At 49.7% G+C, this 20,021-nt stretch overlaps 6 protein-coding genes across 6 annotated transcripts; 1 reads left to right on the top strand and 5 right to left on the bottom strand.

Annotated features, from left to right (window-relative positions):
- Positions 1-69: 69 nt before the first annotated feature.
- On the bottom strand, positions 70-6,071 carry PV10_02707 (uncharacterized protein). The gene is made up of 2 exons (XM_016367054.1): positions 729-6,071; positions 70-678 (listed from the first exon to the last, which is right to left on the bottom strand). The coding sequence occupies exons 1-2, from the start codon at positions 5,464-5,466 to the stop codon at positions 425-427; spliced, it is 4,992 nt and encodes a 1,663-aa protein (XP_016226572.1). The 5' UTR covers positions 5,467-6,071; the 3' UTR covers positions 70-424.
- A 1,160-nt stretch (positions 6,072-7,231) lies between these two features.
- Positions 7,232-8,479, bottom strand: PV10_02706 (uncharacterized protein). Its single transcript, XM_016367053.1, has 2 exons — positions 7,626-8,479; positions 7,232-7,573 (listed from the first exon to the last, which is right to left on the bottom strand). Exons 1-2 carry the CDS (start codon positions 8,334-8,336, stop codon positions 7,424-7,426), a joined length of 861 nt encoding a protein of 286 aa, XP_016226571.1. The 5' UTR covers positions 8,337-8,479; the 3' UTR covers positions 7,232-7,423.
- Positions 8,480-8,670: 191 nt separating this feature from the next.
- Positions 8,671-9,975, bottom strand: PV10_02705 (uncharacterized protein; the record flags this gene model as incomplete). The annotated part of the gene is made up of 1 exon (XM_016367052.1): positions 8,671-9,975. One exon carries the CDS (start codon positions 9,973-9,975, stop codon positions 8,671-8,673), a length of 1,305 nt encoding a protein of 434 aa, XP_016226570.1.
- A 1,635-nt stretch (positions 9,976-11,610) lies between these two features.
- Positions 11,611-14,070, top strand: PV10_02704 (uncharacterized protein). Its single transcript, XM_016367051.1, has one exon. The coding sequence runs from the start codon at positions 12,521-12,523 to the stop codon at positions 12,860-12,862; it is 342 nt and encodes a 113-aa protein (XP_016226569.1). The 5' UTR covers positions 11,611-12,520; the 3' UTR covers positions 12,863-14,070.
- On the bottom strand, positions 13,214-14,071 carry PV10_02703 (uncharacterized protein; the record flags this gene model as incomplete). Its single annotated transcript, XM_016367050.1, has 1 exon — positions 13,214-14,071. One exon carries the CDS (start codon positions 14,069-14,071, stop codon positions 13,214-13,216), a length of 858 nt encoding a protein of 285 aa, XP_016226568.1.
- Positions 14,072-14,651: 580 nt separating this feature from the next.
- PV10_02702 (uncharacterized protein) lies at positions 14,652-16,141 on the bottom strand (the record flags this gene model as incomplete). The annotated part of the gene is made up of 7 exons (XM_016367049.1): positions 14,652-14,703; positions 14,765-14,802; positions 14,862-14,913; positions 14,963-15,021; positions 15,072-15,440; positions 15,501-15,589; positions 15,640-16,141. The coding sequence occupies 7 exons, from the start codon at positions 16,139-16,141 to the stop codon at positions 14,652-14,654; spliced, it is 1,161 nt and encodes a 386-aa protein (XP_016226567.1).
- Positions 16,142-20,021: the final 3,880 nt, after the last annotated feature.

Here is a 20,021-nt window from a genome sequence, read left to right as displayed (position 1 = left end):
CCACTCCGCCGCAGTAGAAAACCCCTCTCCACTGAACATTATGAGAGGTATCCATCTCTCTTGATATTCAGAGCATATACCAAGTAATATTCATTTTGTCGACCATATTGGCATGTTAAGAGCATTTTCGATGATCTTGACCGCTGTCAGTTATAACCAACCCTTCTCGCCCTGGCATGCCAAGGTACATGCTAGCTTGCTAAGTCTTCAAACTAAAGATACTCTTCATCCAAACGCAAGTATAATATCCGAGGTGTCGCTACAACGTATCTAAGTCCCTTCTTCCATAGCGCCTGCGCTGTGTAGGAACTTCCAGACCAAACATTAAAATCCAATTGCTCTTTCGTGCCAATCCTGGATCGCTGCGCATTAAACTAGAAATCTTTCTCGACCGAGTGTGGCCCCCATGGCTTGGGCCTTCTCTTTAATCTTCCAGGCTCTTGCTAGCGATTCTTATGCTCTCATCTGGAAGAGCGGCCATCCATAAGCACCTTTCAATTACCCCAGGGCGAGGTTCAAATGTGTAACGAGAACTGGCGTCAATGAGCCGTAAAAGACCCTTGACAATGACCGCGCACGTTCTGTAACGCTCGAAATTTACCAACATCTCTCCTCCGGGACCGCCCGGAATCCGCGAAGGCTTTTGAGCATTATAAGTCAAGTCATGAACATACAGCCCTATGTTGATCGTTAGCATCCGAGAATCAGAATTGAATTCGAAGACTTACCAATGAAAGGAATACAGCCATCAGTGGGATCGGCTGACTCCATTTCGACCCGTAGGTCATGAAAATTCCTGACAGGCTGAACCAACATCTCCATATGTTTGAGAAGGGACATGTCCGGCCCTGAGACCAGCTCCCAGGTCTTGGTTAGTCGTGCGCAGTCAGTTGATGTGAGTGCGATTGTCAACTGAAGCATGGTGGCGTAGTTGTGCAACCTGCGAGCATGAGCTGCCACATGGATGTATTTGGTGATGACACGAGCTCGCTCGTTGATGTCTCGAGTCAAGACAATTTCCGACATAACCCACTTCACCACCAAATTGAAGCGTGTAATGACCAGATCAACGCCTCGGATATCCAAATCCATCAGACAATCCACCCAATCAAGCACTTCGGCCGCTTTGCTGTCCCAGCGCATTTCCACAAGATCAGACCACTCAACTTCAGCCAAAGCAGACTTTTCCACCAACGTCATTTGTTGAGCCAGAACTTGTGAATCGCACGCCAGAACAAATGGCAGATGTGCAGGACCCGGAGGAAGTCGAGTGAGTGGAGCAGTCGACTTGCCAAAGGAGCCATGCTTCTGCACCTTTGCTTGCGGTGGACCTAGCTTTTCTGGGTCAAGTCCCTTGCCTTCTTTCGGTGATGGCAAGGGTACCGTGGAGCTCACTTCCGGGGCCGCCAAATTCACCACTGAGGCATAGGTCAATGGATGTGCAGGAATCTCGAGACCAGAAATTGCAGTTCCTGGTGCAGCCAGCATTGGCGAGATCGATCGATCAACGACCTCGGAGTGATTAATGATATCAACAGATATATCTGATGATAAGTCCGACAGATTCTCGTCCTCATCCAGCAGGAACGATTTGGCACTCTCGTCAGCAGTGTCAGGTCTCGAGAGACTACGCCCATGGGCATTCTTATTTCCACTTGGAGGTGGTCCTTTGGGAAGGTGAAAGAGCTGAGGTGGGTCCTGTGCAAAATACCCAGGTGCAACATATTCGACCTCGCGGGTTACTTTTGATGCAGCTGCAGGGACAGTGCTTCCGTGGCCAGCCTCGCGCTTCAACAGGGGCAGAGAGCCAAATGAATTTTCTGACTCCGCCACAGACTCTGTTGCAAGACCAAAGATTGAGGATCTCGGTGACGAAGGTTCAACTTCCGTGACGACATGGGTGATCTCTCGAGTCATGTTGTCGGTAGGATGGCTCATCGCAGGTGCCGCTTGAGTTTCCCTCCGGGGAAGATCAAGACCATCGCCATGAAGTGAGTGACTTGTCTCTTCATTGACACGACCTAGATCGATCTCCGAGCTTGCCTGCAAGTCTGGAAGCGATCGCCGTTTACCAGCGACATCTATTGGATGCTGATTGATCGGTGGCGAGCGCTTTTCATACCGGCCTTCCAATTTCAGTAAGGTCGCCTCCAGACCGCCATCATCATCATCTGGTATATCTGAAAAGCCTGCAACGGCTGCTTCAAAGGAGGGCCGGAGGTGTTGAGATGAGTGGGTGTTGATCATCGAGACGACTTTATTGGGTGGTTGGGCGTCTCTTCGAACGGTACGATTCGTATCAGTTCTCATGAGGAGCAACGAGTCGTTCGGAGACCTCGACACTGTGCTGGCTGTATCAAAAGACTGGTGATGTATACTGTGGTCGAGCTGTTGCACGTTTTCAACCATTCGAAGATCGCCTCCTGGCCGCCTTCTCAAGGTGTGAGCTGGCCCAGAGCTTGATGCATGCTCGACTTCATCATCGTCCACCGGTGCATGGCGATCCAGGTCCTTTTCTCCAGATGTGATTGGTTGCTCTTCAGTGGATAGGGCCTGGCTTAGATCAGTGTCTTTGATGGTCTCGACTGTGGGACCGTCAACTTTGTCGGCGTGATCAGTCTTTCCTGGAGTGGATCGTAGATCCTCTACAGGATTTTGCGAAGAAAAGATGCCAACAGAACCAATGCTACTACCTGATCCTGTGTTGTGCATGGCTTCGCCGAGGACATCTGAACTTCGCTGGGTTGCGACAGCATCAAAACTCAACTTCGGATCAGACCGAAAGCTCTCCGGATGCAGCATGTCTGTGCCATACCGGGGACCCCCTCTTTGAAGTTCTGACAAGTTGAGAGGTCGTAGAGCTCCGGACATGGTCGGAACATCTGGCCCAGTATCGTCTATGATTAAGATTGAACCACTTTGGGCTGTTGCTCGACGGTCTGCTCCTGAGTTCCCAAGTTTCGCGTTGTTCTGGTCTAAAATCGGATTAAGGTTATTGGTCGCATATAGTGGGCCGTATGTAACGCGGTGTTTTGACGGAAATCGACCTTCATAGTTTTGGCAGACAGCCGCGCATAACAAGTCGATGCGGATTTCGCCCTTCCGTTGCATCGGTGCCATCGTTTTGCTGCCCAGTTCATCATGAGAGGCGGACGTCTTCAACGAATTTTGTGGTTTGTGGCCATGTCCAGCTGATTCATTCGTTGGCTGTGATATTGTGAGCACGGTCAAATCGTCGGCACCATTCCTTCCCCCTAAAACCTTGCGTAAAGATCCAAACAGATTTCTTCCGCCATGCGTTGCATGGTCCTGCGGTCTACGAATTCGAGGACGCTCGTCCGCAGAGTCGGAAGGTTCTGTAGCTGAGGGCGAGAATGAAGACACAATTTGAACAAAGGGCGCACTCGGGCTATACAACAGTCCGCGGATGATACTTCCATCATCGACAAATAACGATGGCGGTTCATGTTCCGTCTGTCGCGGTGTCGTTTCGCGATTGCTATCGACAGAACTGGCACCTCGGCGATGACCAAGGGATTTGGGAGCTAATCCCGGTTGAGTGTTGACGTGCAGAGTTGCAGGTGCATTCTTTCTTCTCAGTTGGACGGACACAGGATGTGGGCCTTTAGCGTGGGTCTCTTCGCCTGCTCCAGATCGCAACAGATTCTTCGGAAAACAAGAGTTCGCCTGCAGACTTCCATCACTATCAAGAGAGGGACTGATTTGGTCAGAAAGAATGGAGTGATTGCGCAGGTGTTGATTTGCACTGGCCCGTGGAATTTCAAACCAACTAGTGGACGGGCCTTGAAGAATCTCTGAGGGGGGCATTTCCGTAGGGGGGTGCAGTGAAACAGCAACGGCTGGTGGCTGGGGTGGATATTCATCATTATCATCTGCGCCTCCGGGGATCAGGTCGTCGTTTTGATCTCCATCTAATTCGAAGTATTCATGGGTCCAGCAGAGAGAGCAGCGTCCGTTCCAGCAACGTTTGAGATCGCGCAAGAGTTTCAAGTCGCTGAAACCGCTGTCTGGATTGTTCTTCACATCGCGATATAATTTGTTGATCTCTGTGCAAAATCGCTCTCTGAGTTGGCGATCAACGAAGAAGTCGTCCATGAAGTAGTTGAGAATCCAATGCCGAAGAGCGGCAAACGTCCGAACACGAATGATTCTACCGTCATCCTCCAGGCGCCCGATTGCCCACCTCAAGCGCGCGAGTAAGTAATCGAGAACAGAAAAGGTTGACATGTAGCAACGGAAAGTCAAGAAGAAATCGGAGACGAGTTCGTAATCCATGAACGAATCGGATGAGATTTGGGCGATGATTCTGGCCGGAGTGGCAGCAGTGATTTCTCTTACGTTGTGGCAATACCGGACAACGGAAGGGTCATCGTAGATACCGGATAGTTCAGCAAAGACATTAGGCTGTATGGATGATGCTGGGACCTGCTCCGGAGGTGGTTCGTTGACATTTGATGAGGAGGGACGGAACTGGCCAAAAGTTGTCTGGTCGATTCTCGACAGAGCCTTTAAACTTGACGCCGGCGGTCCGTTGAAATACTGGTCCAAACGAGTAGTGGCCATGGTAGCAGTGACATCTGAGGGGGTCGCAGATCCTCGAGTGAATGAAGAACCACGCAGCACGGGGGTACCCTGTGCACTGAAGCGAAAGGTTCCTATGCGATAGTGGGGAATTGGGACGGAAAGGGTGGGTGAAAGGTCTTGACGATCATCTTGTACAGAATCCCGAGCATTGTCGGAGCGTGCTGTTTCTGGACGTTGTATGACGATCCTCAGTGTGCGGGATTTTGGTGCAGATAATGACTGTCGATGTTCCTCGACAGTAGAAAATGACTGAGAGCGGCCATGATTGGCCGCAATGGCACGTTTGTCGAATGGCTTTGGAGGCGAGTGTGGCGCCGCCGACTGGGGATACACTGAGGGGTCGGACTGGTTTGATGGATTGGCTTGAGTCTCTGGTGGAAGGAGATGTTCCAGATCCAGGAAGGCAGGGGCCGTGACAGGCGTCCGAGTCGAAGAAAGAGACGTCAGAGAGGGCTTTTGGGCGTGTGACTGGTATGTCGATGGAGTAAGGTACAATATTCCCCCAGTGCCGACATTGCCCACAATAAAATTCCGTCCAGCTCTTACATCTGTAGGATTTTCCGCCTTAACATCTTTCTTGGAGCTATTTGTGGATCGTTGTCTCAGCAGCTCGGTGCTATTCTTGACCCGGCGCAACGAGTTTGATCTTTTCTTCCCGGCTGTGGTCGGGGCCGAGTTATTCCTTATATGGCGGCGACTGAGATCTGGAGTCGGCGTCTTTGTGCCTTTCCTGGGACTGGAGGCATACTGCGAGGTTGATGGAGCGATAGTCGTGCCTGGGGTGGCTGTAATCTGGGAAGCAACGGCGGGATCGAGAGTGATCAGAGACACTCGCGTGCTGAGGGAAGTATCCGACACCATTTCGGCGAGGAATTAAAGTGAATCCTCAGGGCGCAGACTTCGCAGGACATGATCATCGGCATGTAATTCTCAGAGTCGCAAGGGAACGAGCTGTGGTGATCATGGCTGCGAAATCAAATTGAGTCGTTTCGTTGTGAGAGAAGAGCGGTGCGATTCAGCGGTGCACACGCAGGTTTGTGTTGGGAAGAGGAGCGGCCTCGAGCACCGCGCGAAGCGTCCTCGCAGGACGAAATGGCTGTGTAACAGAATCGCTGGAGTCTTGTATCGTCTATCGTCGTCGTTGTCGTCGTCTTTGGCCGTCAACAGAGGGATTCTTCGCAGAGACGAGCCGTTGAATGCGGAAGAAAGAACGACTCGAAGAAGCGAAATCGGGAAGCCAAGAGCGTGACAGGGAAGGTGTTATGGACGGGCGGTCGCTATTGCCTCTGGTGGCAACAATTTTGTTTGTGGCAGGCGGGCCAGATGATGAATTTGGGATCAAAGCAACCTGAGCAGAGCTGTCACTGAACTCTCTGTGGTTATCTCTCGACTGGGTCCTCAAGTGTGGGATCAAGTTGATGGAAAGAAAATCGCACCTGAAAATGCCAATGGCGTCCAGGAAGTTGGTTGGTGGATGGGTTGACTGTTTACCTAGGACCAGGACGCAGCAGGATGGAGACGACCTAACTAGTGGACAGACTACTTCTACTGTCCTGAGTAGGATGACCAGTTCGGTTGTGGAAATGTCCACTCTTGCCGGCCCAGGGCGTCTGTTTGGGTACTCGTGTGCTTGGGCCAAATCCTGGAGGAGTGGAGACCAAACATCACGTCCAGCCCAAGAAGCCTGTACGCATACGCAAAGAGGTAGACTGACAGGCAAGCAGAAGGTCTCGGGCCTCGCCTTCAAGCAACTATGCAAGCTGTTTGGCTTAAATTAAAGGTGTCCCACTCCCTGGAACGGGAGGACGCGCAGCCGACAAGCTTGCGCAGATAACCTGCCCGGGCCTCCCAGGCAGCGTCTAGCCATCGAACCCCGCCAAAAGTGCCCATCACATTGATCAGCTGGGTGATTTTCAAGTCCATAAGTCGGGACCTTCGAGGTTGGTTCCGAGGGCTGGAAGCTTGGAGACACTGCCGGCCAATTGGTTGCTGGCCAGGTTTCCCAGCCTTCAACCTTGATACCCGCATTGTGACAAACTCCTGCTCTTTTACGGCTTCCACGCGAGAATCCTAACCGAATTCATGCCCATAGGAGCCCCCGTCGGCCCATTCATCTTTGATTTGGGGCCTCAGAATGGCATGATAGGTGCGGATGACCAGGTCGTAACCCCAACGTTGGTACTTGGTGCGTCTGCCAATCAAATAAACGAGAGTTTCTTGGTATCAGTTGAGATTACAGGGGATCTTCATATTCGCCTTCCCCGTCCATCATGCCATTGTATATCTGTGACATTACGGGTAGCAACAGAGGTCAAAAACTGTTTGAGTTGTTGCGAGTTGTCTGAGAGCGTCGTGCTGTAGAAGGAGACTGTCAAGTGATGGTGACAAAGTTGAGTCTCAGACGATTGACCTGAAGATCATGACTAACCAAATTGGTTAAAATGTCACAATGTGTGCTTGTTCTGGGGCTCAAAAACGATGTGACGAGGGGCTCTTGGGGCCGAGGGGCCTCGTGGCCCTGTCAAGCTAATCTCGGCCCCCATGGCTTGCTCTCACTATGCATAGGGTCTATCTTGTTATGAATCACTTAAATATGTGGTCAACAAGCCGCATGCTCGTGGTCTCATGTGATCCCAGAAGATGAGGAAATGAAGGCGTCTAGGCCCTTTGAGTCACGAACAGCCATATGCACCAGGGAATACAAATTTTGCAATATGGCCTCCTGCAGTACAGTGTGCAAGTTGTGTCTTGACAGACGGGAGAGCTGACCGCCAACCTTGCCTACAGCCGGAAATCAGCCTCCGATGACGGGACCCGCTCAAAGAATGAACCAATTGTTGGAACCCGCTGTCGACTCGTCATGAGCCCTCAACTTCAAACCGAGCCTCTCCAGTACGCGAGGCTGGTGTTTCGATCGGTTGTCTCTAAGGCTTTCAATCTTGATTCCAGAAGGGCACCAAGAAAAAGTCTGTTCGAGATCAGTAGACAGCTTCAACGAGCTCGCAAAGGAATCATCTTACTCCAATCGCAACCAGATAATACTCGATCGACCTTCCTGCCGGTGGTGACACCCATACGGTGAACGGAGCATGTAAAACGAGGTTCTTCGCCTGAATGTATGCCATCAGGTCACAGGGTGGTGTTTCACTTTGGACCGTGTCTTCCAAGATACCATGCAGCGCTGAGAGCGCCTGTTTAATAGGCTCCTTGCAGCCCGAGTCGAGAAACTGAAGCACTTCTGCCACCACCGCAAGAGCACGAATGTTTACTTCGTAAGCATGCCAACGATCATAAGCGATCTCTGCTTGGCACAGATTTGGGAAAATGTCTTGGTTGAATAATCCACAGGCGCTGGATCTGAACCGGCGATAATTGCCTGGGATCTGGAGAGACCGAACTCGATCACGAAGGACGACCGGGGGTCCACGCCAGTCGTGACGACTGCATGGTCGCTCCAGTACATACCTGACCGGACAACTGTCAACAACTGGCTGTATCTCCTGTGACAGTTGTTTGCAGGCTGTCTGTATTCCCAAGGGCAGGGCCGGTGACATTTGATATCTTGACGTCATGTGCTCCTCGCTCCCCATACAGTCCTCGACAACTGCATACACAGTGGGATCCGCTGTCATCCATTCTGTAACCTCAAGCTCCGGTAACACATACTGATAGATCTTCACTCGAAGCTCAGCAGGAAGCCCAAGCAAGGTTGGTGTTGTAGAACTCCACATTTGGTGAATGAGTACCTTTCAAATCGGTCACCAAACAAAGCGTGATAGGATCTTGGCTGCGATGCAATCCAGTCCAGTGTTGCATTTCATGCCATAACAAATGTTTGAGGTGTGATGCCGACAAGGAATTCACAATGCTGAATGATTATATTTCAGTCTGGTCGTTGAAAGGAGTAAAAGAATTGAATTCGACCAACTCGTAGATGTCCAGCCTACGGGATGTCACTGATAGCACTAGTACCAATGCAGACTAGTTGAAGTTCTATACTTTTACTACTATAGAGTCAACAAAGGCCAAAGCAGCGGGAAAAGAGTTCTCTATCAAAGGTTCTTACTATACAGGGCAGAGGGAGATGTTTCCATATCTCCATGACCTCAGAAACTCTCTAACGACACTTCCACTCTCGATCAGCACGCCCAACTCCTGACTCGTACCCCAGCTCGCAGCATCCATGTTGCCGCTGCCTACAAGGATCTTGTCTGCATCGATGATGGTGACTTTTGAATGAAGTTTGATTGGGGTTGTCTCCTTATCACTGTCCAACACAGGCTCTTTTCCTGGACCTTGGTCGAAATAATTCACCTCCAGCACCCCACGAAAGGCTTCAGCCTTCTTCTGCAAAGCCCGAATACACCTCGGGGTCGTCGTGCCAGCAGTCACGATTTGCTCCATGGTCATCAGTGTGCTGTTGGTCCATATGATCAAATTGACACCACGCTCCAAGGCACAGCTGAGCGCGTCGAGGACAGCAGGCTCCGTGAGATTGGGCGTCAGCATAATGATCGAATTTGTTGCTTGATGTAGTAGACGATACGTCGTGGCTAGAAGTGCTGTTTCAGGAAATCGGGTGGGTGCATCGGGCACACAAGGTAGTCGTCCCATCATTGATGGTAGTTTCAAATGTTTCGGGATCAGTGTTGGGGTGTGTGGTGAGGGTAGAAGTGTTGTGAAGGCTCGGATACCTTCCGTTGTCGAGCTCGATCTGCTCTCATCTTGTTGGAGACTAGACACCGCGGACAGTTGTATGAGCTGGTGATCATCGCCCCAGAAGTCCACGTGGAATGATAGTAAAGAATCAACAATCGGGCCTTGAGTCTTGACGGCAAACTCGAACCACCGCTCCCAAGACACGTTGCAAGACGGAAATATCGCCACTTTTCTGTCGATGATCACATACTTACTATGGATGATCCCCAAAGGCCAGAAAAACTTCCGGCACACCCGGAGGTCAATTCCATGCAACTCGTTGGCCTGAGGCAATCCAAGTTTGGTCCAAGTAGATGGGTCATAAATCTGTCCGCGCTGAGGAGTTGGCCACAACATGTTTCGTGGTAATGAGGATGATGAAAAGCAGATATTGACAGACACTTTAGCAGACCCTGAAGCAGCCTTTCGCGAAAGAGCCCTGAGACAGTTCGCTAGCGCTTTCTGGGTCACCGACGAGGCCCAAAAACATGTCACTAAAACAACTTCATGCTTTGCAGCCAGTATCTCAGGAATGATGAGGTCATCATATATAGTGTATCCTGTCCCTGTGATGATAGACGTAATGTGGTTGATCGAGCGAGGACCCTGCGAACCCGAAGCGGCCTCCTCGTCTGCGGGCAATGGATCGTGCTCAGACACGTCCTCGTCCATATCGAACGTCACAACATCCCTAATGGTAGGGCACCTAGAGCCTGGCGTCTGAAATTGAAGATAACACCAGGACTAGTACCACAAGGTATGGAGCTTGTCAAGATTGTTGTAGTTATATGTTTTCCCGGGTCTCCATTCCTTGCTTCTACCAGGCTACAGGATGTTTCAGGTGCAATTTGGCCCGAAACTCCTACAGCGCATCACAGTAGCCGGATGTGCAGCGAATTTGATACAAACGAGTGATGTTTGGGTCTGACAGCCCATGTATTTATTGCGAGTGCTAGAAGTCATACTATGTTTATTGGTGTTGTTGAGCCTTGGACTTAGATCTTGTAGCACGCAAAGCCTACTTCCATATGAGGTTTCATAACCTTTCCTGCGAATTCACCAAAGCAGAATTCTTCCCTGAGGCCTTGTCTCAAAATGGAAACTAGAATTGGTCATTGTCACTTCATCAAGTGCTTGTTAGAAGAGACAATATGCGTGTTCGACGTGCTTCGAATTTCAAAAACATTCTTCTGATACAGTAGCAGCATGGTGCACAATGTTTGGTGTTCATGAGCCTCACGTGCACTGCCAGCAAGGATGATAGTCACGATAACCCCGCAGCCATTCGTCACAACTCTTACTGACGATCGAATCCAACTACTAATCGAGGCATACCATAACATCTAACCTTTATAACACTGCAAATTGTTTGGCTTTCGATCATCACGTCGAGTATCCTCTCAGGACCTCCGTCACCTAGTTCTTACAACAGCTAACTTTTGTGGTTACGGATGTGGGGGATGGAGTGAAGGAGTGAAGGCCGGCGAGTGAGGTTGAAACAATAACAATGGGCAGATGGCTCCCAGTTGATGCTCGCGGGTCCTATGCACTATCCCCTTAGTTAAATAGTTGCTAATCGTGGAAAGTCACAGTTTGTCTTGAGCAGCAGGGAAGCAGTTTGTCTTGAATCGAAGAGGATGGAGAGAAGGTGAAAGATGTTGTGGACTGTTTTGTGTACTAGTCGCGTCCACATATTTCCCTGAAAGCAGGCCTTCCGTGCCCTCCTCTGCATAACATGCAAGGGACAGGGATTATGCCATTCGCGGAAGCGAGACTGACTTTACTCCGTATGCGTCCTACGGTGGCACGTGTGGTCAGCTAAAATACGCATATATTGATGCGCCCCATCCGTTAGCCGAACCCTAATGACTACTCCGTATTGCGACCTTCTGTAAACTCTTACCATTTTTATAAACACGTGTAGCAATATATCTACCATTCTTGCCTGTTTCTTTATCGTCTAATGTCGGTAGCTTGCCTGGCGAGGACTGTGCACGGCGAAAGACAACAGACTACATGTCAGGACAAGTTGCTAGGACGATGCAAGGGAGTGATTGTGGCGCAGTTGACATCATCTTTTCCTATCACTTTTCGGCGCAGCCATGTTCCGGAAAGTTTATGATCCATAAGGGCCAAGAAAAACATCCATCTCGAGGGTTGCGGTTCGTGGTATTGCTGAGGCGGATTTCTTGGGAGGTTCTTTTTTCAGCAACATTACCATAGCAAATCTCCACTCTCACCAACCAGGCGTTCAATAAAATGTCCCTTTTGGCAAAGCTCCCAAGATCCCGCAGGTTTCGTTGCTGATGCCAACCTGCTTGGTTGAAACCTGGACATTGGCGCCAAATGTCTTGCACACAAGTACGGAGTACATCTACCCTATGTCAGTGCTTGCACCTGTTATCTCTCTCCCTCCTCTCTATTTCGAACGTCTCTAGGTTGGTGCGCTACACTCGTTCTTTCAGATATCGCCTTTTTCCACGCCTCCTAAGCTGTCAACGACAAGCATTGAACCCCTCCTTTCCCCTCGAATCTACAAACTTGTGGTTGTTGCACTGCTTGTTAGCTTTGCTCCTCCATCAGCCCAACCCGCTTGCCAAAGGCTTCTTCCGAGATCGCACGCAATATGGCAATCCCTGATCTAGTCGTTGTCCTCATTGCTGTCGTCGTTTGTGCTGCGGCAGTCATTGTCGGTGCCGCCATTCACAGGGCTATGCGACGAGAGCAATATGAGAGATATACCCTGAACATCCCCCCGGAGCAGCATGAATACATGCGCGATATGAGGGAGAAGTATGTCAACATGATGTACAGCGAGAGTCGTGTATAGCCTAACCCACATGAAGCATCCTATCCTTGTGATGGGGATCGCTTAACCTCCGCTTTCGATGTCGCGCCGACCTTCAGGCGGGTTTGACTCCCATAAGACCTGATCGGGAAGTTGGTCGGTCATTGCATCTACAAAGACGCGTCATACCGGGCGTCAAGGTTGCCACAAGTCGCTATCCTCACGTTGGATGTCTTCCGCTATGACTTCGAACCAGGAACGGCTTCAACATTACTACACCTATCACGGTCACAAAGTAGGAAGATCTGGAAACAATGATACCCTAGGGCGTCGAATTGTTTCTTTGACCGGTCTCCACAGGCTGAAAGCCTTCAACAACTACGTTGAACCCGTCGATGAGAAGCATTCTACCCACGATACCTTGGGAGCATGCAGGTAGTACCACACGACAATAGCCGCCTTCGAATTGGACTAATGGTCCATTGTCAATGGCTCAAACTGGTCGAGATTGCACATGACACCAAAAGCATGGGGTCCAATGCCGAAGAAGTACCGTCCGGCTCGCCAGATGTCGGTACATTGAGGGGAACACGGCAGCTGTTTCTCTTCACGATTCGAGGTTTAAGCCAGCCATCGATGCTCTCGATGAAGCGCATCTGTGGCGGAAGATTCCAAAATGGCATTCGCCATCGCTCAGGACATCTGGGACATTATCAAGCCACTCAAGAGGTCAAAATTTTTAAGGTTAGAGTCTGTGTCACCAAAGGTTGACAGGCAAGGCCATCCTATATTGGAACCCAAAACGTCAATATCGTGGTGTTTGCTCTCAACAAGGTACTAAGACAATGGGAGGAGTTCCCCTTGTTGCATGGTCACCAGCGGCGCTGCTCTTCCTAGCACAGGCTCTACTCTCTACGTATGCCAACGCTCTCTAATGGATCAAACACGATGTTGAGGCACTCGTTCGAGCGTGATGATTATAGGGTCTGAAATGAGAAGAAATCATTGGATCAAATATACAGTAACTTCAGTTATGACAACTTTTTGTGGCGAAGCGACCTCATCTGCAGTGATCGACAATTACGCCAACTTCTTAAGTGTTGATGGACACAAAGACCTTTGTTACCACGTGATGGGCCTGACCGATAGGTTTTTCTGCAACGACAAGTTGGACGAGGGTTCATCTGCGCAGCAGGAGTCTGATTCAGCATCCGCGTTCAGCTCTGAGGAGATTATGTCCTGCACACTCGAATAGATCTGAGCAACGTCCTTGACTTCGCTGGCATTAGCTTCCAATACCTTCTCCAACTGAGACTTCTGCCATGCAATGACCCTGTTGGCTTCTTCAAGCTCAAGCTGGCATTGAGCATGCTGCAGCTGTTGATTGTCGGAAGACTGTTTCCTTTGAGTTTCCGAGGTTTTTAATTCTTGCTTTAGTTCCTCAATCTGCCTTGTTTTGCAATGGTCCAAGGGCACGTATATGCTCAATGACTCTCCTAGGGCCGCCCGGTCTATATAGAGTTTACAGCAATACCCAAGGAAGATAATAATGATGATGAAATTTCGGAAGTCGGACCACGGGAAGGAGTTCCAGAGGATGGTGGACCATGAACTCTCTTCTCCTTCTTCCGACTCAGCAGCGATGATCCAGTCGGCTGCCGTTTCGCGGACAACACTTCGTGCAGCTGGAAGGAGAGTAGTGACATTGGCGGTTATGAGATGTTTGGTGGTTGATCGACGTTCTACGGTCAAAGAAGGAGAATGCTGATCTGTGAGTTCAGAGACTGGTTGAGCTGCTGAATTTGGTCGAGTATTCCAGGAAGTGGCGGTCCGGAACCATGTACTGGCCAGAAAATACTGGTCTTGTTGATCAGGAGTGCTATAGAAGTTCATCACCTGTAAACCAGACTGGGTAGACACAAGCCCACCAAGGAATAGTACGGCTGTGCCCAGCGCCCAAGCTATGATGTGGATATGCATGGTAAATTTTAAATGGTGTTTTCACCTTGTAAGTTGGTATGTATTGTTAAGGGGTGAATTTCCTCGATTTTTACGCTTTCGAGGCAGGAAATCACGCACTTGATGAACCTCAAAGAATGAGGTATGTGGATTGTTGGCAAGATTCTTTGTGGACCGCGAATAGCAGCGCGCTTCTACAATCTCATTCAATTAGAACAAAGCTGGCTTTGTTACTCTCTTGTTCGGCACATGACAGGATTCGCGAATCGAGACAGTTGAAGAGCAGAGCCAGTGCCTGAGAATAATGAAGGTAAACAAAGAAACGAAGTTCATTCTTCTCAGGGTCTCCACTCACTTTGATAAAGTGTTGGCGAGCCTGATAGGGGCGCAAGGCTGGATTGAATGCCACTTCAGTGTTCTTGAACAAGAAAGGGACTCGTAGGGAGACATTCCTCGATCATCCTCACCCATGCAAGATGGAATGCATAGGCTCCGCCTGATCAGCAGCATCAAATCTCCGTAGCTACGATTGACCTTTGCCCTCCAAAGGCTTGAATGACATTTACCACCTGGTTTAACTTGTAGAGCTAGTCGCCAGCTCTTATTTGCTCTGTTTCGACTCGTCCCACAAGCTTGCAAGCAACTTTCGATCTCTTTGAAGAACAATGTTTCAGCGCAAGTACGTCTTAGGAAAAGGGGCTGGGATCAACTTACCCGGTCCACGGCTCTCTGCCATGCTGAATTGCATGATTCTAACACCAAGTTAGTTTGAATCATTTGAGAGCGAGTGAGAAGGATGGGTTGAGCATACGTCTAGAAGAAGTACGTCGCCCGCGGTCCATGACACCAGAGACCTTGTTTCCCTATCCATATCAGTATTTGGTGTCGTCGCTATGCATAAAATGATCATACTCCACAATTTGAACGGCCTTCTCCAGATACTCGTGAGGGATAGGGGATCCGTCTGCATACTGTAGCAAAGTTTCAGCAATATTCGACATAACCTTGGGCCCATGCCTACCAGAGCTGGCGGTTGATAAGCCCCTTCCTTATTCAGATAAGGCGGGTCCAACGTCTGGTTGTTCTTCGCGTTCAGGTACCTCGAAATAATGTTGTTGAAGAAGGCCTTTTTGCCTGTCTGCTCGTGTAGTCTAATAGCAGGCAGTTTTTGAAAGACGCGCAGGTCTCCCAGAGGATTCTCGGATGACTGATTCTCCCATTGCCAAGTTGCTGTCGGCAATCGCCTAATCTCCGCCTCAATCTTGCTCCGCGCCGTTTCGGTGTCATCTGTGTCAAGGACAGCCTTGCCGTATGACTGGAAGACGGAGGTACCTGGAGACGACACGTCTTCACGAGGGCGATTGGGAAAAAACAGCTGATATCGAACACCCTAGTTGGTGAGTCAGTGGCGTGCAACCAGCGAGTCAAGAATACAGTCATGCACCCCTACCTTTTCCTCCAGTGCCGTCAGGAATTCTGGAATCTCTTCCTCAAGTCGTTCATAGAGCTTAATAGAACTATTGATTGGCGTCTCGCCACCTGATCAATTGTCAGAATGGCGCAAGTTTGATCTCTGGAAGCAACTATACCAGTTTCTGGTGCCGAGAGAGCGTAGAAGAAGACGTATGCAGGGTAATGTGGACTCAGGCCAAATTCATTGTGAGGATAGACAGGTTGGGTGTTTGGTCCCTCGTTCGCGGTTGCTACATTGTGCGCCAGAACTGTCCGACGAACGGGATTTCCGATGTCCTCATGAGGCAACCAGCCAAAGGCTGTTGCGAATTGAGAGAATTCGGTGGCATTCTTCAGCCCAAGACCTTTGAACAGTATGGCACCGTGATTGTTTAGGAGACGTCTGATAAGCCCAGTAGAGGAATATCTGGACACTGTATCTGATAGGTGATCTAACGAGACATTTTTGCCCAAGGCAAGCTCTAAGGGAAGCGAGTCGAGGGAATAGGATTTCGTGGCGTTCAGAACGGCGGGTTCTGGCCTTGTATTTTCTCGGGCATATGATGATGGCAGGCCATCCACATGGGTCAAAGAATGTAGCGTTGCTGACACAGGCTTTTGTGTCACAATCTCCGCCATTTCTTTCAGTGGCAATCTGTTTATTTGGAAGAGACTGGTCGACGGATCCGAGGTATGAGCACCGATTTGGCCGGAACACTGAAGACAGTTGATTACAGCCCGCAGACACCTTCCATATCAGGTTTCTTATATCAGTGACAGTGGCCAATGGCGATATAGCCATGTGGGAATAAACACAGGTGCTAATAGTTGGAACGTCAATTTGTTAATCACGCCATCGACGGATGTTACCCCCTGCCCCGGCTATCCACGCCAGGCTACGGCTGGCTCAATCGCCATCCAAGATCTCGACCCTCTATGCCTTTCTAGTGAGCGACGGCAATTGAAGACCCTTGTAACTCTATCTGATTACTTGTTACATCCGTTATCATTTGATATTCGACATAATCGTGCCAGCCGGATGGGTCTCCCAGGCGTTTGGTGGGGTCTTGCGGTCATTTTAGCGACAATGGCGCCATACCAATCTTTGCTCAACATATCCAAATTCTTCAGGCGCAGAATTTTGGCAATGACAAGCTCCCGGTATAAGACTGCTTGTTGTGCGCCACAGAACCTCTCGCACGAGACGACCCCAACAGCGCGTCCGTCCAACAGGTTCTAAATTGGTAAATTTCTTCGAACGATGGCAGACCCAGATAAAGACATCCTTGCGACTCGAGTGTCAGAAGGCCTCAAGACTAGCCAGACGTCTGAGAGCATTCAAGATGTTGCATCAGAGGAGGAGGCGCCTCTCCCTAAATCAAAAATTGCTCGATGGTATCGAAGCACCCTTTTCAACGTGATAATTGTGGGGCTGATATCATTTACCCAACCCGGAATATGGAATGCCTTGAACAGTATGCCACGAACTCCGATATCATCAGCCATGAAGCTGTCACACTAACCCTGGACCAGATACTGGTGCTGGCGGTCAACAGGAACCGTATCTTGTGAACGGTGCCAATTCTCTAACATTCGGTATCATGGTATTTGGATGTTCGATTTTTGCCGCACTCGCGAACAAATTCGGACTCAAGAACATTCTCATCATCGGGACTTTGGGCTACGCCCCATACTCGGCCGCACTTTACGTCAATAATCGCTATGGGACAGAATGGTTTGTCCTTTTTGGTGCAGCAACATGTGGAATTGCGGCTTCCGCTTTGTGGGCGACTGAGGGAGCAATCGCTCTGGGCTACCCTACCGTCAAAGACCGGGGTATCTATACAGGAATCTGGCTTGGACTTCGAGAGCTCGGTCAGCTCATCGGCTCATCGATTCAACTCTCGCTCAATCACAAATCCGCCCAAACTGGCAAGGTCGGCTACAACACATATCTCGTATTGATTGGTCTTCAATGCCTTGGACTCCCTCTGGCATTTCTTATTTCACCTCCCGGAAAGGCCATTCGCTCTGATGGAACCCGAGTGCCAAAGGCAACCAAATCAAGGCTTGTCACATCCGAGTTTCACAAGATCTGGAAACTGCTCAAGAGAAAGGAGATTTTCCTTCTGATCCCTGTGTTGACCACCTTCAATTGGAACAATACCTACCAAGGCATATACCTGGTGCGCTACTTCTCAGTAAGGGCCAGGACGCTGGGTTCGTTGACCTCTGGAATCGCGGCTACAATCGCCGACCTATTCTGGGGCTGGTTCCTCGATTGGAGGGTTTTCAGCCGACCAAAGGCAGCCAGAATCACTTGGATCGTATTCTCGGTCATCATGTTGTCCTTATTCGGATGGCAGGTTTCAAATCAGCACAAATACCAGAGCTCGCCAACCAAAGTTACCATTGACTGGCTCTCGCCGGAGTTTGGACGAGCATTCGCAGTGAATGTACTGTTTCGGTGAGACTCAGCTTCCCTTTCAAGGCAATTCGAACTAATATCGATAGGTTCATGAATGAATCGCACTATATCTTCGTGTACTGGATCGTTGGGACGTTCTTCGACGATGTCGAGACGCTCACCTTGGCTGTTGGGATCATCAGATCGTTCGAGTCGGTGGGATCCTGCTTATCGTTTGGACTCGGTGCCGCAAAGATCTCACCAATGACAAATCTCGTCGTGGCGTTCGTCATGTTCACAATTGCGATCCCGCCGACAGTCGCTCTCACCTGGCTGGTGCCTGAGCATCCTCGAGATTTCAAGAAGGAATTGGACGATGGGTCACAGAAATCGGACACGGAAGATGAAAGTACAGCCGTGTGAGGTTGAATTCGATGTAGATCAATCCATTGGCTACCAGGCCTGGAGGTTCGTAAGGCACACACCCACAATCATAGATTGCTGATTCAACGCTTATTTCACCGGCCAAATCTGTTTCACGAAATCGTCCATGTCCTTGACCAAAAGCTCTGGCTTTTCCATTGCCGCAAAATGGCCGCCCTGTTGACCGAGTTAGTTGTGCTGCATGGTCGACATCTCTGAGCACCACAAACCTCAGCATGTTGACGGTGAAATACTAGATTTCCTGTCTTCTCCACCCATGCTCGTGGTACGGGGCCGAGTTCTTGTGGAAACCACGAGAAGCCCATCGGTTTCTTACAGTAGTACTTGGGATCCCCATGGGTGATATGTGCAGCTCGTCCCTGCAAATTACGTCAACAAAACCGCTGTTCATACGCAAGGAGCAACCCCGACGTGGACATGGAATCTTTTCAGAGAAAACCGACTTACCAGTTCGCGGTATGGATAGATGCAACGTGGGAAGGACTGGGTGAACCAGTACAGAGTCACAGAGTCGAGGATGTCTTCGGTGGTGGGGGTGGTGTCTGTCCATTCGATGAACTTCTCCCCGATCCTGTGCCAATGAACTCAGCCGAAGTCACAATAGCATTCACGACTGTTGGCACGGGTGTGAACCTACCAAGCAAGAAGAGACAATGGGCTAGCGGAGAGCACGAAGCCGATGGTTGCGGGTCGAGTCCCGTGTTCTTTCGAATACGCACTTCCTGTGTTGAGGAACTCAAAGAGTCGTTTGAGACCAGTCTGTTCAGCATCGTTTATATCTTTTTCATCAACGCCTTCCGGGGCGACCCAGTCCATGGCAAGGTTGACTGTTGCACAGATTAGCTCCACAAACAAGAGTTCAGCGTCGGCACACGACTCTACTTACGATGGATGGCTGGAGAACACCAAGGCGAGTTAGTCAGACTCTATCTGATACATCTCGTGGAGCACTTACCCTTGCACTCATCATGAAGTGCTGCCAAAACACGGCATTCAAAAGAGCCAATGTCGCCGCCTTGTGCAATATAACCGCTACCAAAACCGAGCCCAACCATCAAACTATTCAGCACGCGGCCCATGTCATCGATCAACCAGTCTTTGTCGAGAGGAGGACCCGACGATAGGGTATAACCTGGCAATGAGGGCACTATGATGTGATACGGCAGTTCATCTTCGGAATATCTCTTGCGGTATATATCGAGCATCTTAAGGAACTCCAGATGGCTTCCTGACCAGCAGTAAGCATGTAATATGGGTCATTTTGTTGTTGGTGCTATTAATGTCACTCACCAGGCCAGCCATGCATGAACAACAACGGAATCGCATCTTTTCTCTTTGAGAACAAAGCCGCAAAGTGGATGCGAAATGTGCCATCTTGATCATCAACATCCACAACGAAATTTGGAAATGAGTTGATATAGATTTCCCGCTGTCGCCTGGACTTGATGTCAACGATTCATGTTTCGACAAACATTGTATTTGCAACCGTTGTATACACACCAATCATATTTGGTTTCCCAGTATGCCTTGGTCTGAGACATCCATTCGTGAGTCACGCCATATCTGCCATCAGTGCGAGTGTTTTCGTATGTTTCTGGGGCAAGTTTGGAAAGGCGCACGAGATCCTTGAAATCTTTCAGATCCTGTTCCGATACTTTGAGTTCGAAT

The sequence above is a fragment of the Exophiala mesophila genome (assembly GCF_000836275.1).
Source record: "Exophiala mesophila strain CBS 40295 unplaced genomic scaffold supercont1.2, whole genome shotgun sequence".
NCBI classification, from domain to species: Eukaryota; Fungi; Ascomycota; class Eurotiomycetes; order Chaetothyriales; family Herpotrichiellaceae; genus Exophiala; species Exophiala mesophila.
The sequence above is the reverse complement of the archived record's forward strand: the minus strand, read 5'-3'. Positions and strand labels throughout refer to the sequence as shown.